At 45.5% G+C, this 17500-nt stretch overlaps 1 protein-coding gene across 1 annotated transcript in view; it reads right to left on the bottom strand.

Annotated features, from left to right (window-relative positions):
* The window catches only part of DHX8 (DEAH-box helicase 8), a 48852-nt gene that overhangs the window by 11408 nt on the left and 19944 nt on the right, over nt 1-17500 (bottom strand). The window contains exons 9-17 of the mRNA XM_060255814.1: nt 14296-14383; nt 11787-11884; nt 11134-11281; nt 9924-10105; nt 9323-9517; nt 8052-8237; nt 5628-5838; nt 1254-1435; nt 80-220 (exon numbers count right to left, since the gene is read on the bottom strand). Of these exons, the coding sequence (XP_060111797.1) occupies nt 80-220; nt 1254-1435; nt 5628-5838; nt 8052-8237; nt 9323-9517; nt 9924-10105; nt 11134-11281; nt 11787-11884; nt 14296-14383 (1431 nt within the window). The remainder of the gene's footprint in view (nt 1-79; nt 221-1253; nt 1436-5627; nt 5839-8051; nt 8238-9322; nt 9518-9923; nt 10106-11133; nt 11282-11786; nt 11885-14295; nt 14384-17500) is intronic.

Raw genomic sequence — 17500 nt, 5'->3', positions numbered from 1 at the left:
TACTGTACATTGGGGTCCACACTCCCGTCTTGCTTTCACAACAACCACTCTGTGAGATATCTGGGCTAAGAGTTTATACCTGTGAAATGGGTGTCACAACCAGTTGGTCAATTCCTGTCTTGGAGTTGTACACTTTCTGCTTCACGAAACCGGGATCCACAACATAGTAGATGCCATCAATAGTTAGTGAAGTTTCAGCAATGTTTGTGGCAATAACCACCTAAGCAGAAAGAAGGGACAGAGTGGAGCACAAGTCAGACAAAAAAGCTAAGAGCAGAACACAAAACCAGGATAACCCCCATGAAGACGCACAAAAAAAGGAAGGAAGACTCACACACAAAAAGAAAGAAAGCTACATCTGAGCCTTTTTTTTTTCTGGGAAGACATCTGAATGAATGAAGGAAGGAATTTATTTACAGCCAAAGACCACAGATCATTAAACATAATACTTCCTTTTTAGAACCACCAAAATATTCCAAGGAAGTATAAAAACATTCAAACCTTGTAAAAATCCAAAAAGTCTAAAATAAGTCTAAAATATCAAAATGTCAATAAAATCATATAAATCATACAATTCAAGCAGGCCATACAAATCATACAGAATTGTTTCTTATTGTGGAAAAAAAGGGTCCAGGCAAATAGGTGTGAAAAACCGCCGCTTGAGACCCTGGAGAGCCGCTGCCAGTCTGAGAAGACAATACTGACTTTGGTGGACCAAGGGTCTGATTCAGTATAAGGCAGCTTCATATGTTCATATATGTTCATAATCCAATAAGAGCAACAGGGCCTTTCAGGCAGAGGTCATCAACAAAAGCTAATAACTAAACCTGTCCCATAGGTGAACCTGAAGCCAGACTGAAAAGGGCCTAGGGCACCTAAGTTAGCCGAGAGGACTTGGAGTTGGTTAGCTACAGCTCAGAAAGGCAATAACTGGCCACAGCATTTTTCTGTAGGGATAGATTTTTGAGTAGTGGACAAATAACCACCTCTTTGAGTGGCCAAGGGAAGGTACCCTGAGTTAGTAACTGGTTTATAACAGACACCAAGCTTTTGTTGATGTGATCCTTACTTGATTTTAGTTGCCAGGATGGGCAGGGATCACAGGTACAGGTAACAGCTTTAAGAGAGGATTAGTCAAATTCCTAAGACAGCCTTGAGTGCTAGCTGAAGCCTCCATATTCACAGGGAAGGACTGCTAGAATGAAACAATAAGGGGGGAAGCACCACCTCCTAGAAAGTCACAGAACTGTTACCTTTCGGCTGCCTGGGGGGGCTGGATCAAAAATCCGCGTCTGCATCTCGCTGGGCAACGCTGAGTAGACAGGGAGGATAATCAGCTCCGGCACGTCTGGGCCCAGCGACTTCATTCGCTCGTAGAGAATCTCACAGGCTGTGTCAATCTCCTCTTGGCCAGTCAGAAACACCAGGATATCTCCTAGACAACAGGGAACCAGGTCACCCAATCAGAGCCAATGAGACAACAGCCATGCGCGCCTGTTATGATGGAAAGGAAGGAAGGGCACAAACTGGGAAAATGTAGTTTGGTTTGTGGTGTGCCAGGAACACATAGGCATGAGACAACAGTCATGCGCTCCTGTTATGATGGAAAGGAAGGAAGGGCACAAACTGGGAAAATGTAGTTTGGTTTGTGGTGTGCCAGGAACACACAGGCATGAGACAACAGTCATGCGCTCCTGTTATGATGGAAAGGAAGGAAGGGCACAAACTGGGAAAATGTAGTTTGGTTTGTGGTGTGCCAGGAACACACAGGCATGAGACAACAGCCATGCGCGCCTGTTATGATGGAAAGGAAGGAAGGAAGGGCACAAACTGGGAAAATGTAGTTTGGTTTGTGGTGTGCCAGGAACACACAGGCATGAGACAACAGTCATGCGCTCCTGTTATGATGGAAAGGAAGGAAGGAAGGGCACAAACTGGGAAAATGTAGTTTGGTTTGTGGTGTGCCAGGAACACACAGGCATGAGACAACAGTCATGCGCTCCTGTTATGATGGAAAGGAAGGAAGGGCACAAACTGGGAAAATGTAGTTTGGTTTGTGGTGTGCCAGGAACACACAGGCATGAGACAACAGTCATGCGCTCCTGTTATGATGGAAAGGAAGGATGGGCACAAACTGGGAAAATGTAGTTTGGTTTGTGGTGTGCCTGGTTCACAAACCACCAACTGTCACAAACTTTTAGGGGCCAAGTGAACCAGTTTAGTTTGCGGTTTGCTAGAACGGCCCTCCAGCACACGAGACGCCGAACTCCCTGACTCTCCTCTACTGTATGTCCAGCAAGCATACTCTCCTCTACCTGCCCGACAAGTCTGGTGAGGATTTATGGGGTCTGAGTGCCCCCAGGAGACCTTTTGCAAAAGCTGAGGAAGTGTTCCACCACCCTAGTTCATGTCTTGCCAAGCTTCAGAGATCCACATATGCAGACGTTGTCATACTGATGGAAAGAACAGCGGTTCCCTGCAGACTCCCTGCCCCAATGGGTAGCTCCTCTATGACTGCTTAAGGAACGAACCCTAAGGCTTGCCTCTCCATGTGCAAACGTGAAGGAGGCTTCTGTAAGACTCCCAGCACCTTGTGGAGGTCCAAGGTAGGAAATGGAGATGCCAATGCTCCGGCGGGGAGGGCGGGATATAAATAAAATGTGTTGTTGTTGTTGAAAACTATACTGGATAGGAGGGCTAGATATCGCTGCTCCTCTTAGAATATATTTTATGTGGCTGTGTCACTAGAGAGAAGCTGTCTAGCAATGAAGTGGAAAGCCAATGAGAGAGCAGCCACCTGGTGCCAAAGAGTGTTGGGTCAGAGGTTGTGCTCTAGCCCATCTTGGAGGAAGCGAAGAAACTCAAGAACTCCAACAGCAGTAGCCTTGGGTTTTTTTTCTGTGACAGCACCTGTGAAAAGCTCTCCAAGGGGCCTCATATATTCTTCCAGTCTCCTAGATACCAGAATCACTCTGACTTCCTGTGTAGCCATGATGCTCTAATGTTCTCCTTCACATTTGCACGTGGAGAGGCAGAGCCAAGCTGGGTTGGGATAGATGAGGAGCCCTGCGGAAGAACGTTGTGGGCCACTGGAATGACCCAGGGTGGATGTTGGGCCATCACTACCAGGTCAGAAGAAGATCCAGGGTCTCCTAGACCAGTGGGATGAGATAAAGATGACATCTGCTGAGAGTTCTGGCTATGAACAAGGCTGGAGGAAAGGCATAGAGGAGACCCCCTTTGTTTGAGAGTGCTCCCCTCTGCCCCTTCTGACAGAAATCTGGACAGGAACCTTGGTACTCTGTTGTTGACTGGAGATGCCAATTCTCCTAGTCACTGCTCAGAAGACCATATGCTGAACATGAGTCAAAAGTGTGATGTGGTGGCTAAAAAGGCAAATTCAATTTTGGGCTGTATCAGCAGAAGCATAGCTTCCAGATAACATGAAGTGATGGTATTGCTTTACTCTGCTCTGGTTATGAGCCTGGTTAGACATCACCTGGACTACTGTGTTCAGTTTTGGGCACCACATTTTAAGAAGTATATAGACAAGCTGGAACATGTACAGAAGAAGGTGATGAAGATAGTGAGGGGTCTGGAGACCAAGTCCTATGAAGAAAGGTTGAAGGAGCTGAGCATGTTTAGCCTGGAGAGGAGGCGGCTGAGAGGTGATATGATCACCATCTTCAAGTACTTGAAGGGCTGTCATATAGAGGATGGCGTGGAATTGTTTTCTGTGGCCCCAGAAGGTAGGACCAGAACCAATGGGCTGAAATTAAATCAAAAGAGTTTCTGGCTCAACATTAGGAAGAACTTCCTGACCGTTAGAGCGGTTCCTCAGTGGAACAGGCTTCCTCGGGAGGTGGTGGGCTCTCCCTCCTTGGAGGTTTTTAAACAGAGGCTAGATGGCCATCTGACAGCAATGAGGATTCTGTGAATTTATGGGGAGGGATTTGTGAGTTTAGAGCGGTTCCTCAGTGGAACAGGCTTCCTCGGGAGGTGGTGGGTTCTCCTTCCTTGGAGGTTTTTAAACAGAGGCTAGATGGCCATCTGACAGCAATGAGGATTCTGTGAATTTATGGGGAGGGATTTGTGAGTTTAGAGTGGTTCCTCAGTGGAACAGGCTTCCTCGGGAGGTGGTGGGCTCTCCTTCCTTGGAGGTTTTTAAACAGAGGCTAGATGGCCATCTGACAGCAATGAGGATTCTGTGAATTTATGGGGAGGGATTTGTGAGTTTAGAGTGGTTCCTCAGTGGAACAGGCTTCCTCGGGAGGTGGTGGGCTCTCCTTCCTTGAAGGTTTTGAAACAGAGGCTGGATGGCCATCTGACAGCAATGAGGATTCTGTGAATTTATGGGGAGGGGTTTGTGAGTTTAGAGCGGTTCCTCAGTGGAACAGGCTTCCTCGGGAGGTGGTGGGCTCTCCTTCCTTGGAGGCTTTTAAACAGAGGCTGGATGGCCATCTGACAGCAATGAGGATTCTGTGAATTTATGGGGAGGGGTTTGTGAGTTTAGAGCGGTTCCTCAGTGGAACAGGCTTCCTCGGGAGGTGGTGGGCTCTCCTTCCTTGGAGGCTTTTAAACAGAGGCTAGATGGCCATCTGACAGCAATGAGGATCCTGTGAATTTAGGGGGAGGGATTTGTGAGTTTAGAGTGGTTCTTCAGTGGAACAGGCTTCCTCCTTGGGAGGTGGTGGGCTCTCCTTCCTTGGAGGTTTTTAAACAGAGGCTAGATGGCCATCTGACAGCAATGCTGGTTCTGTGAATGAGGCAGATGATAAGAAGGAGGGCAAGAAATTTGTGAAGTTCCTTCATTGTGCAGGGGGTTGGACTAGATGACCCTGGCGGTCCCTTCCAACTCTATGATTCTATGAAGACCGGGTGATCCAGGGCTTCCTCCCTTGGATACAGCTTCTGCAGACTGAACCAGTCGGCCTGCAGACTGTAAATACCCTGAAGGTGTTGAGAGGGAAGCCTTGGGTGGGGGGGGAGGGGAGAGCCCCCCTCCAAATGCAAATGCACCTCCCAAATCCTCCTCCTTTGGTGTGCTGAAGCTCACTTCCTGTGGTCAAGGCCAGAGGTGGGGAAGGGATATCCTCTAGGCAGTGAGATTTTTGGGAGCCTCCCCATCTTCAGAAGCAGAGGAAGAAAGTGTGGGTGGCTCTGACAAACTTAGAGAGCTTCTGCCCTCTGCAGGGGAGAGGGAGGGAAGAAGAAGCGGTTATTGTCCTCATGAAGGTTTGAATTGGAGGCACAAAGGATGAGGCTGTTGCTCTGTTCTGTCACAGCAGCTCCACTGCAAGAGCTGCCAGGGAACGCTCAGTCTCCCCGAATGAGGCAAGAGAGCTGGAGGCTCAACCAGCCCTGGAGCAGGCAGGGCAAGGACCTCCTCAGGATAAGTTGAATCCTTTGCAAGAAACTACACATGCCTTGCCCATGGAATAAGGAGGAGGGTCAACCCATACAAGGATACCTTCCCCCACTGGCTGGAGAATGGCAGGTGTAGCAGATGGGTGTTCAAGCATTGCAAACAAAATGTAAACAGTGTTCAGGTAGGGTCAAAAACATTCCTCTGCAAGATAAGAACAATAATCTGGCAAATGGTTAGGGGTCGGGAAGGAGCACCTCACCTGGGGGCTCTGTCAAGTGAATCTGCATGACTGTGATCAGGCTGGCATCCAGGTAATCTGTCTCTGGCTCCTTCGTGTAGAGAATCTCTACTGGGTACGTCCTACCTGGAATGGTGAAGATGGGTGCCTCGTAGAAATACTGAGAGAACTTCACTGCATCCAGAGTGGCTGATGTCACAATCAGCTTCATGTCCTGTCTCTTTTGAACAGTCTGCAGCAGAGAAAGAGGGAGAGGACATCTCAAGGCACGTAAACGCGGAAAGATACACATGCAAAAAGGGTCAGAAGCCACAGCTGTTAGGTATTTAATGTAGACTGGGATGGTTGGAGGTGGAAGGATGCAAAAAACAAACAAAACACCAACGACAACTGGGCGGAGCATATGCTCCAAGCTCATATAACTGAGCTGAAGTAATCTTTTATGCGTTTCTTGATAAGTTAGTAGAGATTCACTTTTTCCAAGTCTCAATATTCTTTGCTAGGCTAAGAATAGCTTCTTGTCCATTTCTTGCATCTAGTGAGAACATAATTGATCTTGATTTAGCTTATAAAGCAGACTATTCTTCTTGGTGGAGAAAATGACCTTTGGCTTATGTGCTTTTGCTCTGACAGAGCCCTGGTCCGACTCTAATCTTACAGCTATCCCACCTATACATCGGGGGGTTCCTGCAATATGACGCAGAAAAAGGCAAAGAGGGTAATCTAGATTCTCATTTATTTATTGTGGAATGAATTTCATATTAAACACACATAGACCCCCTGGGATATTTGCCTCCCTTAGAGAAGAAGCTTTCAGTCTCTGACACAGAGAGTTTATTTATTACAAATTTAAAATGTAATTGCAGTTAAGATGAGGTTCAAAAACCAAACCCAGGTATGAAAATCTGGAGACCTGTTCAAATTGAGCGCCAGCAATTCTCCAGACTGAGGAGGTAATTTCCTTGCCTCCATAAAAGACCATAACCTTTGATTTTGAATAAATGATCTTAAGTTCTGCATGTTTATAGTATTCTGAAAAATGGCTTAGGAGTCTTCTGAGCCCAACCTGAGTGTTGGACGTAAGGACTGTGTCATCCACTGAGAGGGGTAGAGTTAATGTCTTTGAGGATAAATATGATGATAGCAGGCCAGGAGGGGAGGTCAACAGGGGTCAAGTCATATGGTGTGGTATTAACAGAGGAGAATATTTTCTTGAAGTATAACACCCATTCAGGAGCAGAGACACGGAAGCGAAGATAAAGGGAGAGATTGGGGGAGGAAACAAAAACGTACAGCTGAATGTGATTGGGCTAGATTGGTAAAATAGTAAAAATAAGGTACAATAAAATGGATGTAAAAAATAAAATATAAAATGGAAGTATAAAATGTATATAAAGCAAGAATGTCCCAAGGGTGAAGTATAGCCTTGTATTGTTCCTCTTCCCCTGGTGATAAACAGACAACAGAAAAATGAAATAATAAAAATAAATAAGTTTTCCTCTTTTGAAACAGTTTACCAGAATAATGTCTGTGATATTATGCAATATATCACAGTAGAAATCTCCCTAACAGAACTACTCTTAGAAAAGGATGTTGTTTAACCCATACATCCACTGTATTCTAATCTATTTTTGCATTAGCATTTAAACAGAGTGGACTCCAACTTCGTTCTACAGAAAAAAGTTGTTATTTTAACCCATGCTTTAGAAGAGACCAACGGAACATTACAACAGACTCTAAATTTATTACTCTTCACAATTAAGAAACCTAATGACATAGACATCAATCTCCAGTCCTGACATGTTTACTGCCTTTGCTGCCCACCCCCCAATGAGACCTGAACTTGTTATTCTTTTAATCCGTTCAAAACATTTTCACTGTTTGGCATACTAACTCACTGCCCACTCTCTAAATACGTAGGACTGCTAATTCCACTCCATACTGTTGTCTGATGAAGTGTGCTTTTAGCACCTTACATTTTGAATAAAACTTTGTTGGTCTTAAAGGTGCCAATAGACTCCAACTTTATAAATAAATTTTAAAAGTTAAAGTTTGATGTATAAAAGTTGGAATAAGTAAAATAAAATGTTAGAAGATTAATAAGAAGTGAGAAGAAGAAGGCCAGCATCTATGCACCCCCCCCCCCCGCCCCTCGCGACTAGTAGGAGAGGAGGGAGAAGGGAAAGAAGCTGCCGCTGCTAGCAGGCTCACAAATCCAGCCAAGGTTAAAAGAATTGCAAAACCTCCGTACACCACAGTAAAGACAAAAGCAAACAAGAAACATCAGGGAAGAGAAAGAGGGGAAAGGATAAACTAAACAGGAGTTCTAGTAGCAGAGCACAGCCTTGGGTATCTGTAATCAAGCACTGGACACTTTTTTGCCCTCTGCCCATCTATCATGCCAACTACTACTCGTGGAACAGGAGGTGTCGAAAGAGTGGTGACCTTTTTCAGGAGACCAAAGAGCACATCAGTGTGTATGGTACGCTCGTGGGCTTCATCCAACATGATGATTGCATATTGTGTGAGGTCTGGGTCAATGAGGCACTCCCGCAGCAACATCCCATCCGTCATGTACTTGATCACCGTCTCAGGGCTTGTGCAGTCCTCAAACCGGATGGTGTAGCCGACCTGCCAGTGGGGAAGAGGGAGGAAATAAAAGCAGAATTGGACAGAGAATTGCTTCTACACCTACCGCCTTCACTTTGAACCAACCAATGTAACTAGCATACAGATTCAAATTCACTGTAATGATAGGGACCACCTGGCCTGTACACCAAATCTACAACTTCTACCAAGCCCACTTCCCACCTGGGACAAGTGATTTTCCCAACAGGCCTCCCAGCCTACCCACATCACAACAATCTGTGTCCTGAGAGAGACAAATCAGGCAGTGTGGATTCCATGCAGTGGAGTACAGACAATGGTAGAGGGGCATAAATAAAAAGCTGGATCTCTCTGCTGTCGACAGAAGACTGCTGCCACTAAGGCTGGGAAGGCAGTCCTGAAAGGGAGCTCTCCTTCTTTGGAGGCTTTTAAACAGAACAGACGGTCATCCGGCAGCAACGCTGATTCTGTCAACTTAGGCAGTTCAAAAGAGGGAAAGCAGGAAGGGCTGCATCAGTGCTTAAATCTCGTGGTCTTTCTTACATGCTCAGGGAAACACCCATCACCACTTTGGGGGTCGGAAAGCAATTTTTCCTGGGCAGTTTGGCCACTGGGTGTCACTGGGGGTGGTATTTATGAATTCTCTGCATTGTGCAGGGGGTTGGACTAGATGACCCCGGAAGTCCCAACTCTATGATTCTATGAAAAGACTTTAAGAAAATGGTATAGAGAAATGGCATAGAGAAATTCAGGTGGGTTGCCATGTTGGTCTGAAGCAACAGAACAGATTTTTACCATTTCTCAACACGCAGTTGCTGACGAAAAGGGCAGCTTGTTCCAAGAACTGTAAATGAGTGGGGCGCAGATTAACCTGAGACCACGAGAAATCTATGGCTACATAAGAAAGGATGGAAGTTTGTAGAGTGAATTCTTTGAGATGAGCCCCAACCGGTCTCAGGTCAGCAGCACAGTCCACATCCTTCACGAAGTTTTCCACTCCTTTTGTTGGGGAAAAGCGGGAAGCACGGCTACCATCCTGGGTGAAGTTTCCTGCTATCCTTCCCTCTACTGAAAAGGCCGATTTCCCTTGCTCCAGAGCCATCGCTTACCTCCTGTCCCAAGCAACAACCAAACTCCTCGGAAACCCTCTTGGCCACAGACATGGCAGCCACTCGACGTGGCTGGGTGCACCCAATTTTCCCACGGGAGGTGTAGCCAGCTTCCGCCAGGTACTGGGTGATCTGAGTCGTCTTCCCGGAGCCAGTCTCTCCAATGACTATCAGTATCTGGTTATCGTGGACTGCCTGGAAACAGAAAACAGGCCGATGCAAAAAAGGATACAATTCACCTTCCGGTTGAGCAGTTATTCCACCCAAAAGCTTTCCAACTACTACTACTACGTCAAAGAGGAAAATGACCTAGCAAATCAAACGGTCATGGGGGGTTTTGTCTGCAAAACTGGATTTTAGGGTTTTTTAAATCAAGTTGCCAGCATTTTGCTGCAATGCCCCCCAACTGTTTTCATTGTGTCATGGATAACTGGCTCCAAAGGTGGAAATCAGAAGAGATACACCCCTTCTGGATTTTGATCGACTAGCGATGTCTGCTGTGCCAAACAGGCCACCGTAACTAGCGGGACGGGATGCTGGGCGAGATGGCTGCTTGGTCCAGCTGCGAGAGGCTGATCTTTTCTCTTTTTTTTGTCCTCACCTGGATGAGCTGATCCTTCAGCCGGAAAATCGGGAGGCTTTCCCGCTGCTCAATGATTGACAGCTGGGTTTTTTTGCCATAAGAGGCTTTGTTCCCTCCAAAAGCATGTTTCTTCCATTCCGGGATGTCGTTTGGCATCATTCCGATGCCCCGCATATTGGCAGCAATTTGCCTCCCGTCCACTGGGAAAGAGAGAGAGAGAGAGAGAATCAGCCTCAGAAGCATCGCTGTAATTCAATCCACTTGACGATATGAAAGAAAACAGGGGGGATGAGATAGAAACAGATTTCATTGTAGGAAAGAACACAGTTCCACAGGCTCCAATATGAGCACATCAAGTGCAAGGAGGACAACAGATAAGAGTTTTCAAATGACTTTACTTTGCCAGATCAGACCCTAAAGAATGTCAGATCCAGCCCTCAGCCTCCCACATAGGACAACAAATAGTGGAAGTTCATCAGTAGCAAGAGACATGCAGCTGCTAACGGAAAGTATACTCACTCCAAGTAAGGAAGCCCATTTGTAACAGCTACTGAGATTAAGCAACGACTCTCTTTTCAACCCCATCTAAGCTAGTGACCTTCAGCTCAACTGGCACCAAACTGGACAGTAGATCACATCAGGACAGAAGATTCTGCCTTGCTCCAACTCAAACACACACACACGGCTTGGTCCTGCATTGGCAATTCTGTCACTGGCTTCTCAGGGTACAATAAGCAGAACAGAAGGGACTCCAGATCAAAATCCAAACTCTGATATACTGGATTAAGACTGAATATATTTATCAAACTGTCTGCATTTCATACTCTGATTTAAAGTAAAGCAGAATCAGAGAATCCCAGAGATGGAAAGGGCCAGAGGCCGTCGAGTCCAACCCCCTGCTCAATGCAGGATCAGCCTAGAGCATTCCTGACCAGTGCTCATCCAGCCACTGCTTAAAGACCACCAGGGAGGGGGAGCTGACCCCTCCCTCGGCAGCTGATTCCACTGTTGACTCTTACTGTAAAGACGTTTTTCCTACTATCCAGTTAGTACCTTCCCAACATAGCTCTCGCACAGTTGTCCTTGAAAGGGCAGCTTCTGCGAGAGCCCTCTCAGCCCCACCCACCTCACAAGGTGTCTTTTGTGGGGGAGGAAGATAAAGGAGATTGTCAGATTGTGCTCCACACAAACTCTGAGAAAAACCAATGTTTGAAGAGACTTCTTGTACCATCTGGGAGGGGGTCCACCCAGTGTTTGTTGAGTCCCATAGGGATGGAGTCCATCTCTGCTTCCCGCTGCGCTTGCTTCAGTTCTCGCCTCTCCTTGGCAAGGGCACTTTGCATCATGGCTGCTTGAGAAAGGGAGCCGTCAGGGTTCTGCAGAAGAAAAAAAGGTACACCTCTTCTCTAGCCACAGATTGCTTTTGTTCCAGACTCTGAAACTTTGCTGCATGAGCATCCTTTCTCCACCCATAATGATCTAAAACACAGCTCTTGAAATCTCATGCGTCTCCATTCATGAGGAGGGCAAAAAGCATTCAGCTGGCAAAGTTGGATCTTGTTCATTTACAGGGAAGAAGAGGGCCACCAGGGTTACCTGAGCACATAACAAGCTCTAGTATGCAAAAGCAGAGTATAAATTACAAATTAACTGACCCCTAAAATACACATACACTGATAGGAAATACAGATCCATGGTACTCTTCCCCAGAGAAAGAGGGGCCAGTGTTTCCTTCATGGGGTGCCAAAAGCATCTGCCCATCTTCCCTGTCCTCAGTGAACACAATCCTGCCACTTACTTTTAAAGGGCACACCACACATTTGCTGCTCCCCCACAGTGCATCTGATGACCAAGGCTCCCGTGTGACCAAGACATCCTCACCTTCACAATCTTGATGGGGCTCATGTCCATGCTCTGCTTCGTGTGCCCTCGTAAGAATGGTGGCTCCTCCTCTACAAGTTCAATTTCGAGGTCCTCATCTAGAAAAGGGAACCAAGCTCAGTTACAGACATGTCATAATTTAGTCAGAGCTCCTTCCACAAACCTCTTCCTACACCGAGCACACCAGGAGTTGGCCTCGAGCAGCCTCTAGGCAAAGCTGGCCCACCGCCCTTGCCCTTCTGCCAAGCCTCCCCCTTCTACCCACCTTTCTATACCATCCGAATATTAAGACCGAGGGAGACAACTTATTTAAAATGGACAGACAAATAAGGGTGGAGTCACATTATATGTGAAGGAGGTATATATGTGCGAGGAAATACATGAATCTGAGCACAGAAGTTCAGTTGAGAGTCTCTGGGTAAAAGGAGTAAGAAACAATGGTGATATTATGGTGGGGGTTCGCTGTAGACCACCAGGCCAGGCAGAGGACTCGGTTAAGGTTAAGGACTCCTAGAACAGATTACAAAGTTCTCAAAGAGAAGGGACACGGTGGTCATGGGAGACTTCAGTTACTCGGATATCTGTTGGAAGTTCAACTCTGCTAAAAACAAAATGTCAAATAAATTCCTCACTTGTCTCGCTGACAGCTTCCTTTTCTAGAAAGTGGAAAGAGAAACAAGGGGATCTGCTATCTTGGACTTGATTCTCAACAACAGGGAAGAACTGGTTGGCAAGGTGAAAGTAGTGGGCACCCTGGGCAGTAGTAACCATATAATTTTGGAATTTACAGTCTCGGTAAAGGGGAAAGCTGTACACAGTCAGATGTATAAGTTGGACTTCAGGAAAGCAAATTCTGACAAACTTAAAATTTATGCTGAGTGGCATCTCGTGGCCAGAAATACTGAAGGAACTTAGGCTAGCAAAAGGTGCCAAAAACAGCAAAGAAGAGTCCCTTTCTTATGTTCAAAGTAAGAAAAAGAGCAAGGAGTGGTAGGCCCATTGCAGGGATAGGAAAGTGAAATTGTAACAGGCGATGGCAAAAGGGAAGAATTGCTCAATTCCTACTTTCCCTCAGTCTTCGCTTGGGAGGGAAAAGGTGCTCAACATGGCAAAAACAGAACCCGTGATGAGGGAAGGGAGTTGCAGCCTAGGATCAGCATAGGAGTAGTACACAAACACCTAGTTCTTGAAACTAAATCCTCAGGGTCAGATTAACTATATCCAAGGCTACTAAAAGAACTTGCAGACATAATTTCTGAGTCTCTGGCCATTATTTTTGAGCATTCTTGGAGAACAGCAGAGGTGCCGGAAGACTGGAGGCAGGCAAATGTCCGCATCAAGGGGAAAAAGAAGGATTTGGGTAACTATCAACCCATCAAGCTTGACGTCAATACCTGGAAAAGTTTTAGAACAAATAATCAAACAGTCAGTCCTTGAGCATTTAGCAAAGATGGCTGTGATTACTAAGAGCCAGCATGGGTTTCTCAAGAACAAGTCATGTCAGATTAACCTGGTCTCCTTTCCTGAGAAAGTAAGTGCCTTGCTGGATCAGGGGAATGCTGTAGACATAAGCTATTTTGATTTCAGTAAGGCTTTTGATAAGATTCCTCATACTATTCTTGTTAGCAAGTTGGTAAAATGTGGTTTGGATGCTGTTACCGTTAGGTGGATCTGTAATTGGTTGACAGATCATACCTGAAGTGTGCTTGTGAATGTTTCCTCATCCTCTTGGAGAGGAGGGACAAATGGAGTGCCTCTAGCATCTATTCTGGGGCTTTTTTTGTTCAACATATTTATAAAATGGATGAAGGAACAGAGGGAATGCTTATTAGATTTGCAGATGATGCTAAATTGGGAGGGGATAACCGAGAGGTGATATGATCACCATCTTCCAGTACTTGGAAGGGGTGTCATATAGAAGATGGCGTAGAGTTGTTTCCTGATGCCCCAGGTCAGTCCAGAACCAGTGTGTTCAAATTAAATAAAATTATTTTTGACTAAACATTAGGAAGAATTTTTCCCACAGTTAAAGCAGTTCCTCAGTGGAACAGGCTTCCTCCTTGGGAGGTGGTGGGCTCTCCCCTTGGAGGTTTTTAAACAAAGGCTAGATGGCTATCTGACAGCAATGCTGATTCTGTGAATTAGGCAGACCATGAGAAGGAGGACAAGAAGGGGACGGTATTTGTCTAGTTCCTGCATTGTGCAGCAGGTTGAACTAGATGACCCTGGAGGTCCCTTCCATGATTCTATGATTCCCAGTTCTCATCTCAGAACAGCTGGAAGAAAAAAGACAGAAGTACCACGTGTGAGAAAGTCCCCCTTCATTAGCCCGCTGCAGCTGTTTGTTTTAGGCAGTGCAGGAAAGAGTGGGGCTCTTCAATGACCGGACTTGTTGGGCAGCTTCTCAGAAGGGCCTCAGCTGTGAGTGTGTTGTCAGTAACAAACTCCTGACCAAGCAGCACTGTAGTGCAAGAAGTCTGAAACATCACAGAACCCAAACATCTCTTACCTTCCTCGTCATCAACCTTTGGCAGGATCCCTGTTTCCTCGTCAAAGTCAGGGAACTCCTCCTTGGAGAGCACATTGGCAGCAATCATCTGGAAAGGAAAAATGGAAGCCCCGAGCTAATACTCGTCCACAAGTGTGGGTGCCTCATTTTGAACAGACTTCAGTTGCGAAGGTATAATATAGTGGGACCACATATACAACAGAGGGCATTTTGAAAAAGGGGTTAAAACTGCAGTAGAAGAAGATTTGGATTTATAGAAGAAGATTTTGGATTTATATCCCACCCTATACTCTGAATCTCAGAGCAGTCACAATCTTCTCTACCTTCCCCTCCCCCACAACAAACACCCTGTGACGTAGGTGGGGCTGAGAGTGCCTTTACAGCAGCTGCCCTTTCAAGGACAGCTTCTGTGAAAGCTATGTGAATGAATGAACGCTATGGCTGACCCAAGCCATCTCAGCAAGTGCAAGTGGAGGAGTGGGGAATCAAACCCGGCTCTCCTAGATTCCGCGCACTTAACCACTTCACCAAATTGGCTTTCTGTAGTAGAATGAACAGTCCATGAGGGCACCTTTGTAATGGATTAGTCCACTGCAATGATTATTGTAAGTATTGTACTGTCTTGTAAACTATTTTCTATATTGTTTATTTCTTTGCTCAGATTGTTTCCACCGTTGCCTTATTCTGTAATCCTAGTTGCATTGCTTTGTTCATTGGTTGCCTTATTCTGTTTGACTGCATTTTTATAATATTTTGTAATCTGTCTTTGATTCTAATGCCCACAAGACCCCCTCATTCCTTTACAGTGGGAACCCCCCTAGAAATGACAGCAGTCTGAATTAAACTTACATCAAAAGGAGAAAAGGAATGCAGCTCCTCTATCAATTGGGCTCGTATGCCTTTTTATCTTTTCATAGATATATTTCCCCTATAAGTAGGTAGTTATTCCTTGGGAAAGGCTTTTGGGTTTTATTTAGTGTATTACACTAAATAGGAGATTGAGGAAGAATCGCACTGCTACAGCACCAACCCCAAATCAGACTTTTCCCTGCAGCCACTGTGGCCGGATCTGCCTGTCCCGCATTGGTCTTGTCAGCCACCAGCGAGCCTGCAGCAGACGTGGACTACTGCACCCTTCTTAAATCTTTGTTCGCGAAGTCAAACCAAGAGAGAGTGTATTACATTTAATTGCCACGACTGTTGCGCCTTACCATACTAATTAATTTGGTCTCTTTTCCTTGTTGGTAAAATAAAACCCTCCTCGTTTTCCCAAGTGTTGATCTGAATCTGGGTCTTGGTAATGCGCAGGCTACTGACCCCAAATATGTGTTTGTTCCATGCAAGCCTTTGCACATTATGGCTCTAACGTGTGTGTATACCGATTTGGGTGCCTGTGTGTAATTCTGCCATACAATAAATAATAACCAATTTTGGTAACTATTATTAGTGAGACCAGCAGATTATAAAAGCAAATAAACAAAGAATGTCTTGACCAGCACCCTCTTTGCACACCAGAGGCTCAACGAGCACCGTACAGAACCAAGGAACTGGGAGGGGCCTCACGGCCAGCAAAGCAGTAGCAAACGGGATCCTCCATCCGCCACTCAGCTCTGCAGCTGGTCGGATGGCTTTACAAAAGGGCAGTGGACCCTTTCCTGGAGAACAGGTGTACCCCTGGCAATCAGCTGTGAGACCTTTAGACACCACCATGCCTAGAGGCAACGGGCTTCTCAGAAGCCTCAGCCATGGGAAATGAGAAGACAGCTGGTCAGTGAGGCTCTTGCATTTTTTGACCAACCTAATGCAATTCCAGTCAGAGTGGGCCACGAAGAGAGAACAGGATCCAGTCGAGAAAATATCTCCAGCTTGGGCCACTTGTTGTTGGGGAAGATCAAAAAACTTCAAAGTGGCCAATGTTGATTTGGGGGGGAATTCCTTCCTAATTCCAACGTAGGCACTTAGCCTCTCTTTTAGGCCCCTGGGCCAAGGACATACAGACGGGGGAGGGAGGAATCTCCACCCAACTCAGTATACTGTCCCAGTGTCATGTATTCTAATCATAGGTATTCATTTTAATGCATGCATTCCTGTGTAGCTTTATAACCCCCGTAAGGTTCAGCGGCTGGTCAGGAAAGGTACACACCTGACCTCTCAATCTGACAATTCCTTAAGGTAGCTGGAGAAACAGTAGATTTATTGCTTTTTACTGTACTAACTATTATGTACTAATTATATGTAAGTACTAATTATTATTTGTCTTCATAATCCCCATGGGGACCAATTGTTTTACTTAGAGGATCATCGTGTGTTAAAATTAGAAAAATTATGCTTCTGACTCCTTCTCTATAAAAAGTATCTGGTGAAGGTCTCGTCAAGCTCCAGAGAAGAGCTTGTCTTTGGTGAGCATATTTGTGTGCAGGACTTCCAGCTTGTACAGACAATTCTACCAAACCTGATTCATCTTAATCTTAAGAGAAAATGTAGTCTTGTGTATTTAGCTAGGTTAGGAGATTTGGTTTCCGTTGCTTGCATTTTTTCTGTATTGGTAAAATTAATTAGCAACTGTTCTTGCCTAACAAAGTTATGTTCTACTTTAAATCAAGGATGGGGAACCTTTTTTCTGCCAAGGGCCATTTGGATACTTATAATATCATTCGTGGGCCATACAAAATTATCAGCTTAAAAAACAGCGCTCCGTCAAGGGAGAATGATTTAGGCTGGCAAAATTAATGCAAATGTTTTTCTATTTGAAGTCATGTGGGGCGAGCCTAATTTGGCGCACACACACCCTGGCCCACCGCCCTAGGCAAATGCCTAGGTCCAGGGCTTTTTTTGGTAGAAAAAGCCCAGCAGGAACCCATTAGCATTTTAGACCATACCCCTCAATATTAGCATATTAGGTCACACACTCATTAGCCTATTAGGTCACACCATCTGGGATAACCAAGTGCAAATTGAAATGCTGGTAGCTGGGTAATAAAGGAAAATAAAGAAAGTGGGGAAGAAAGGAGAATAAAGAGAAATAAAGAAATGGGGTAATAAAGGGAAATAAAGAAAAGTGGAGAAGAAATTGAAAGAAATAGAAATAAAGAAATGGGGGGAAGAAAGGGTAATAAAGAAAAATAAAGAAATGGGGAGAAGAAAGAGGAATAAAGGGAAATAAAGAAATGGGGGAAGAAAGAGTAATAAAGGAAAATAAAGAAAG

This window comes from Heteronotia binoei, chromosome 15, assembly GCF_032191835.1.
Source record: "Heteronotia binoei isolate CCM8104 ecotype False Entrance Well chromosome 15, APGP_CSIRO_Hbin_v1, whole genome shotgun sequence".
NCBI lineage: Eukaryota > Metazoa > Chordata > Lepidosauria > Squamata > Gekkonidae > Heteronotia > Heteronotia binoei.
Note: the sequence above shows the minus strand (reverse complement) of the source record. Positions and strands in the feature narration are given on the sequence as shown.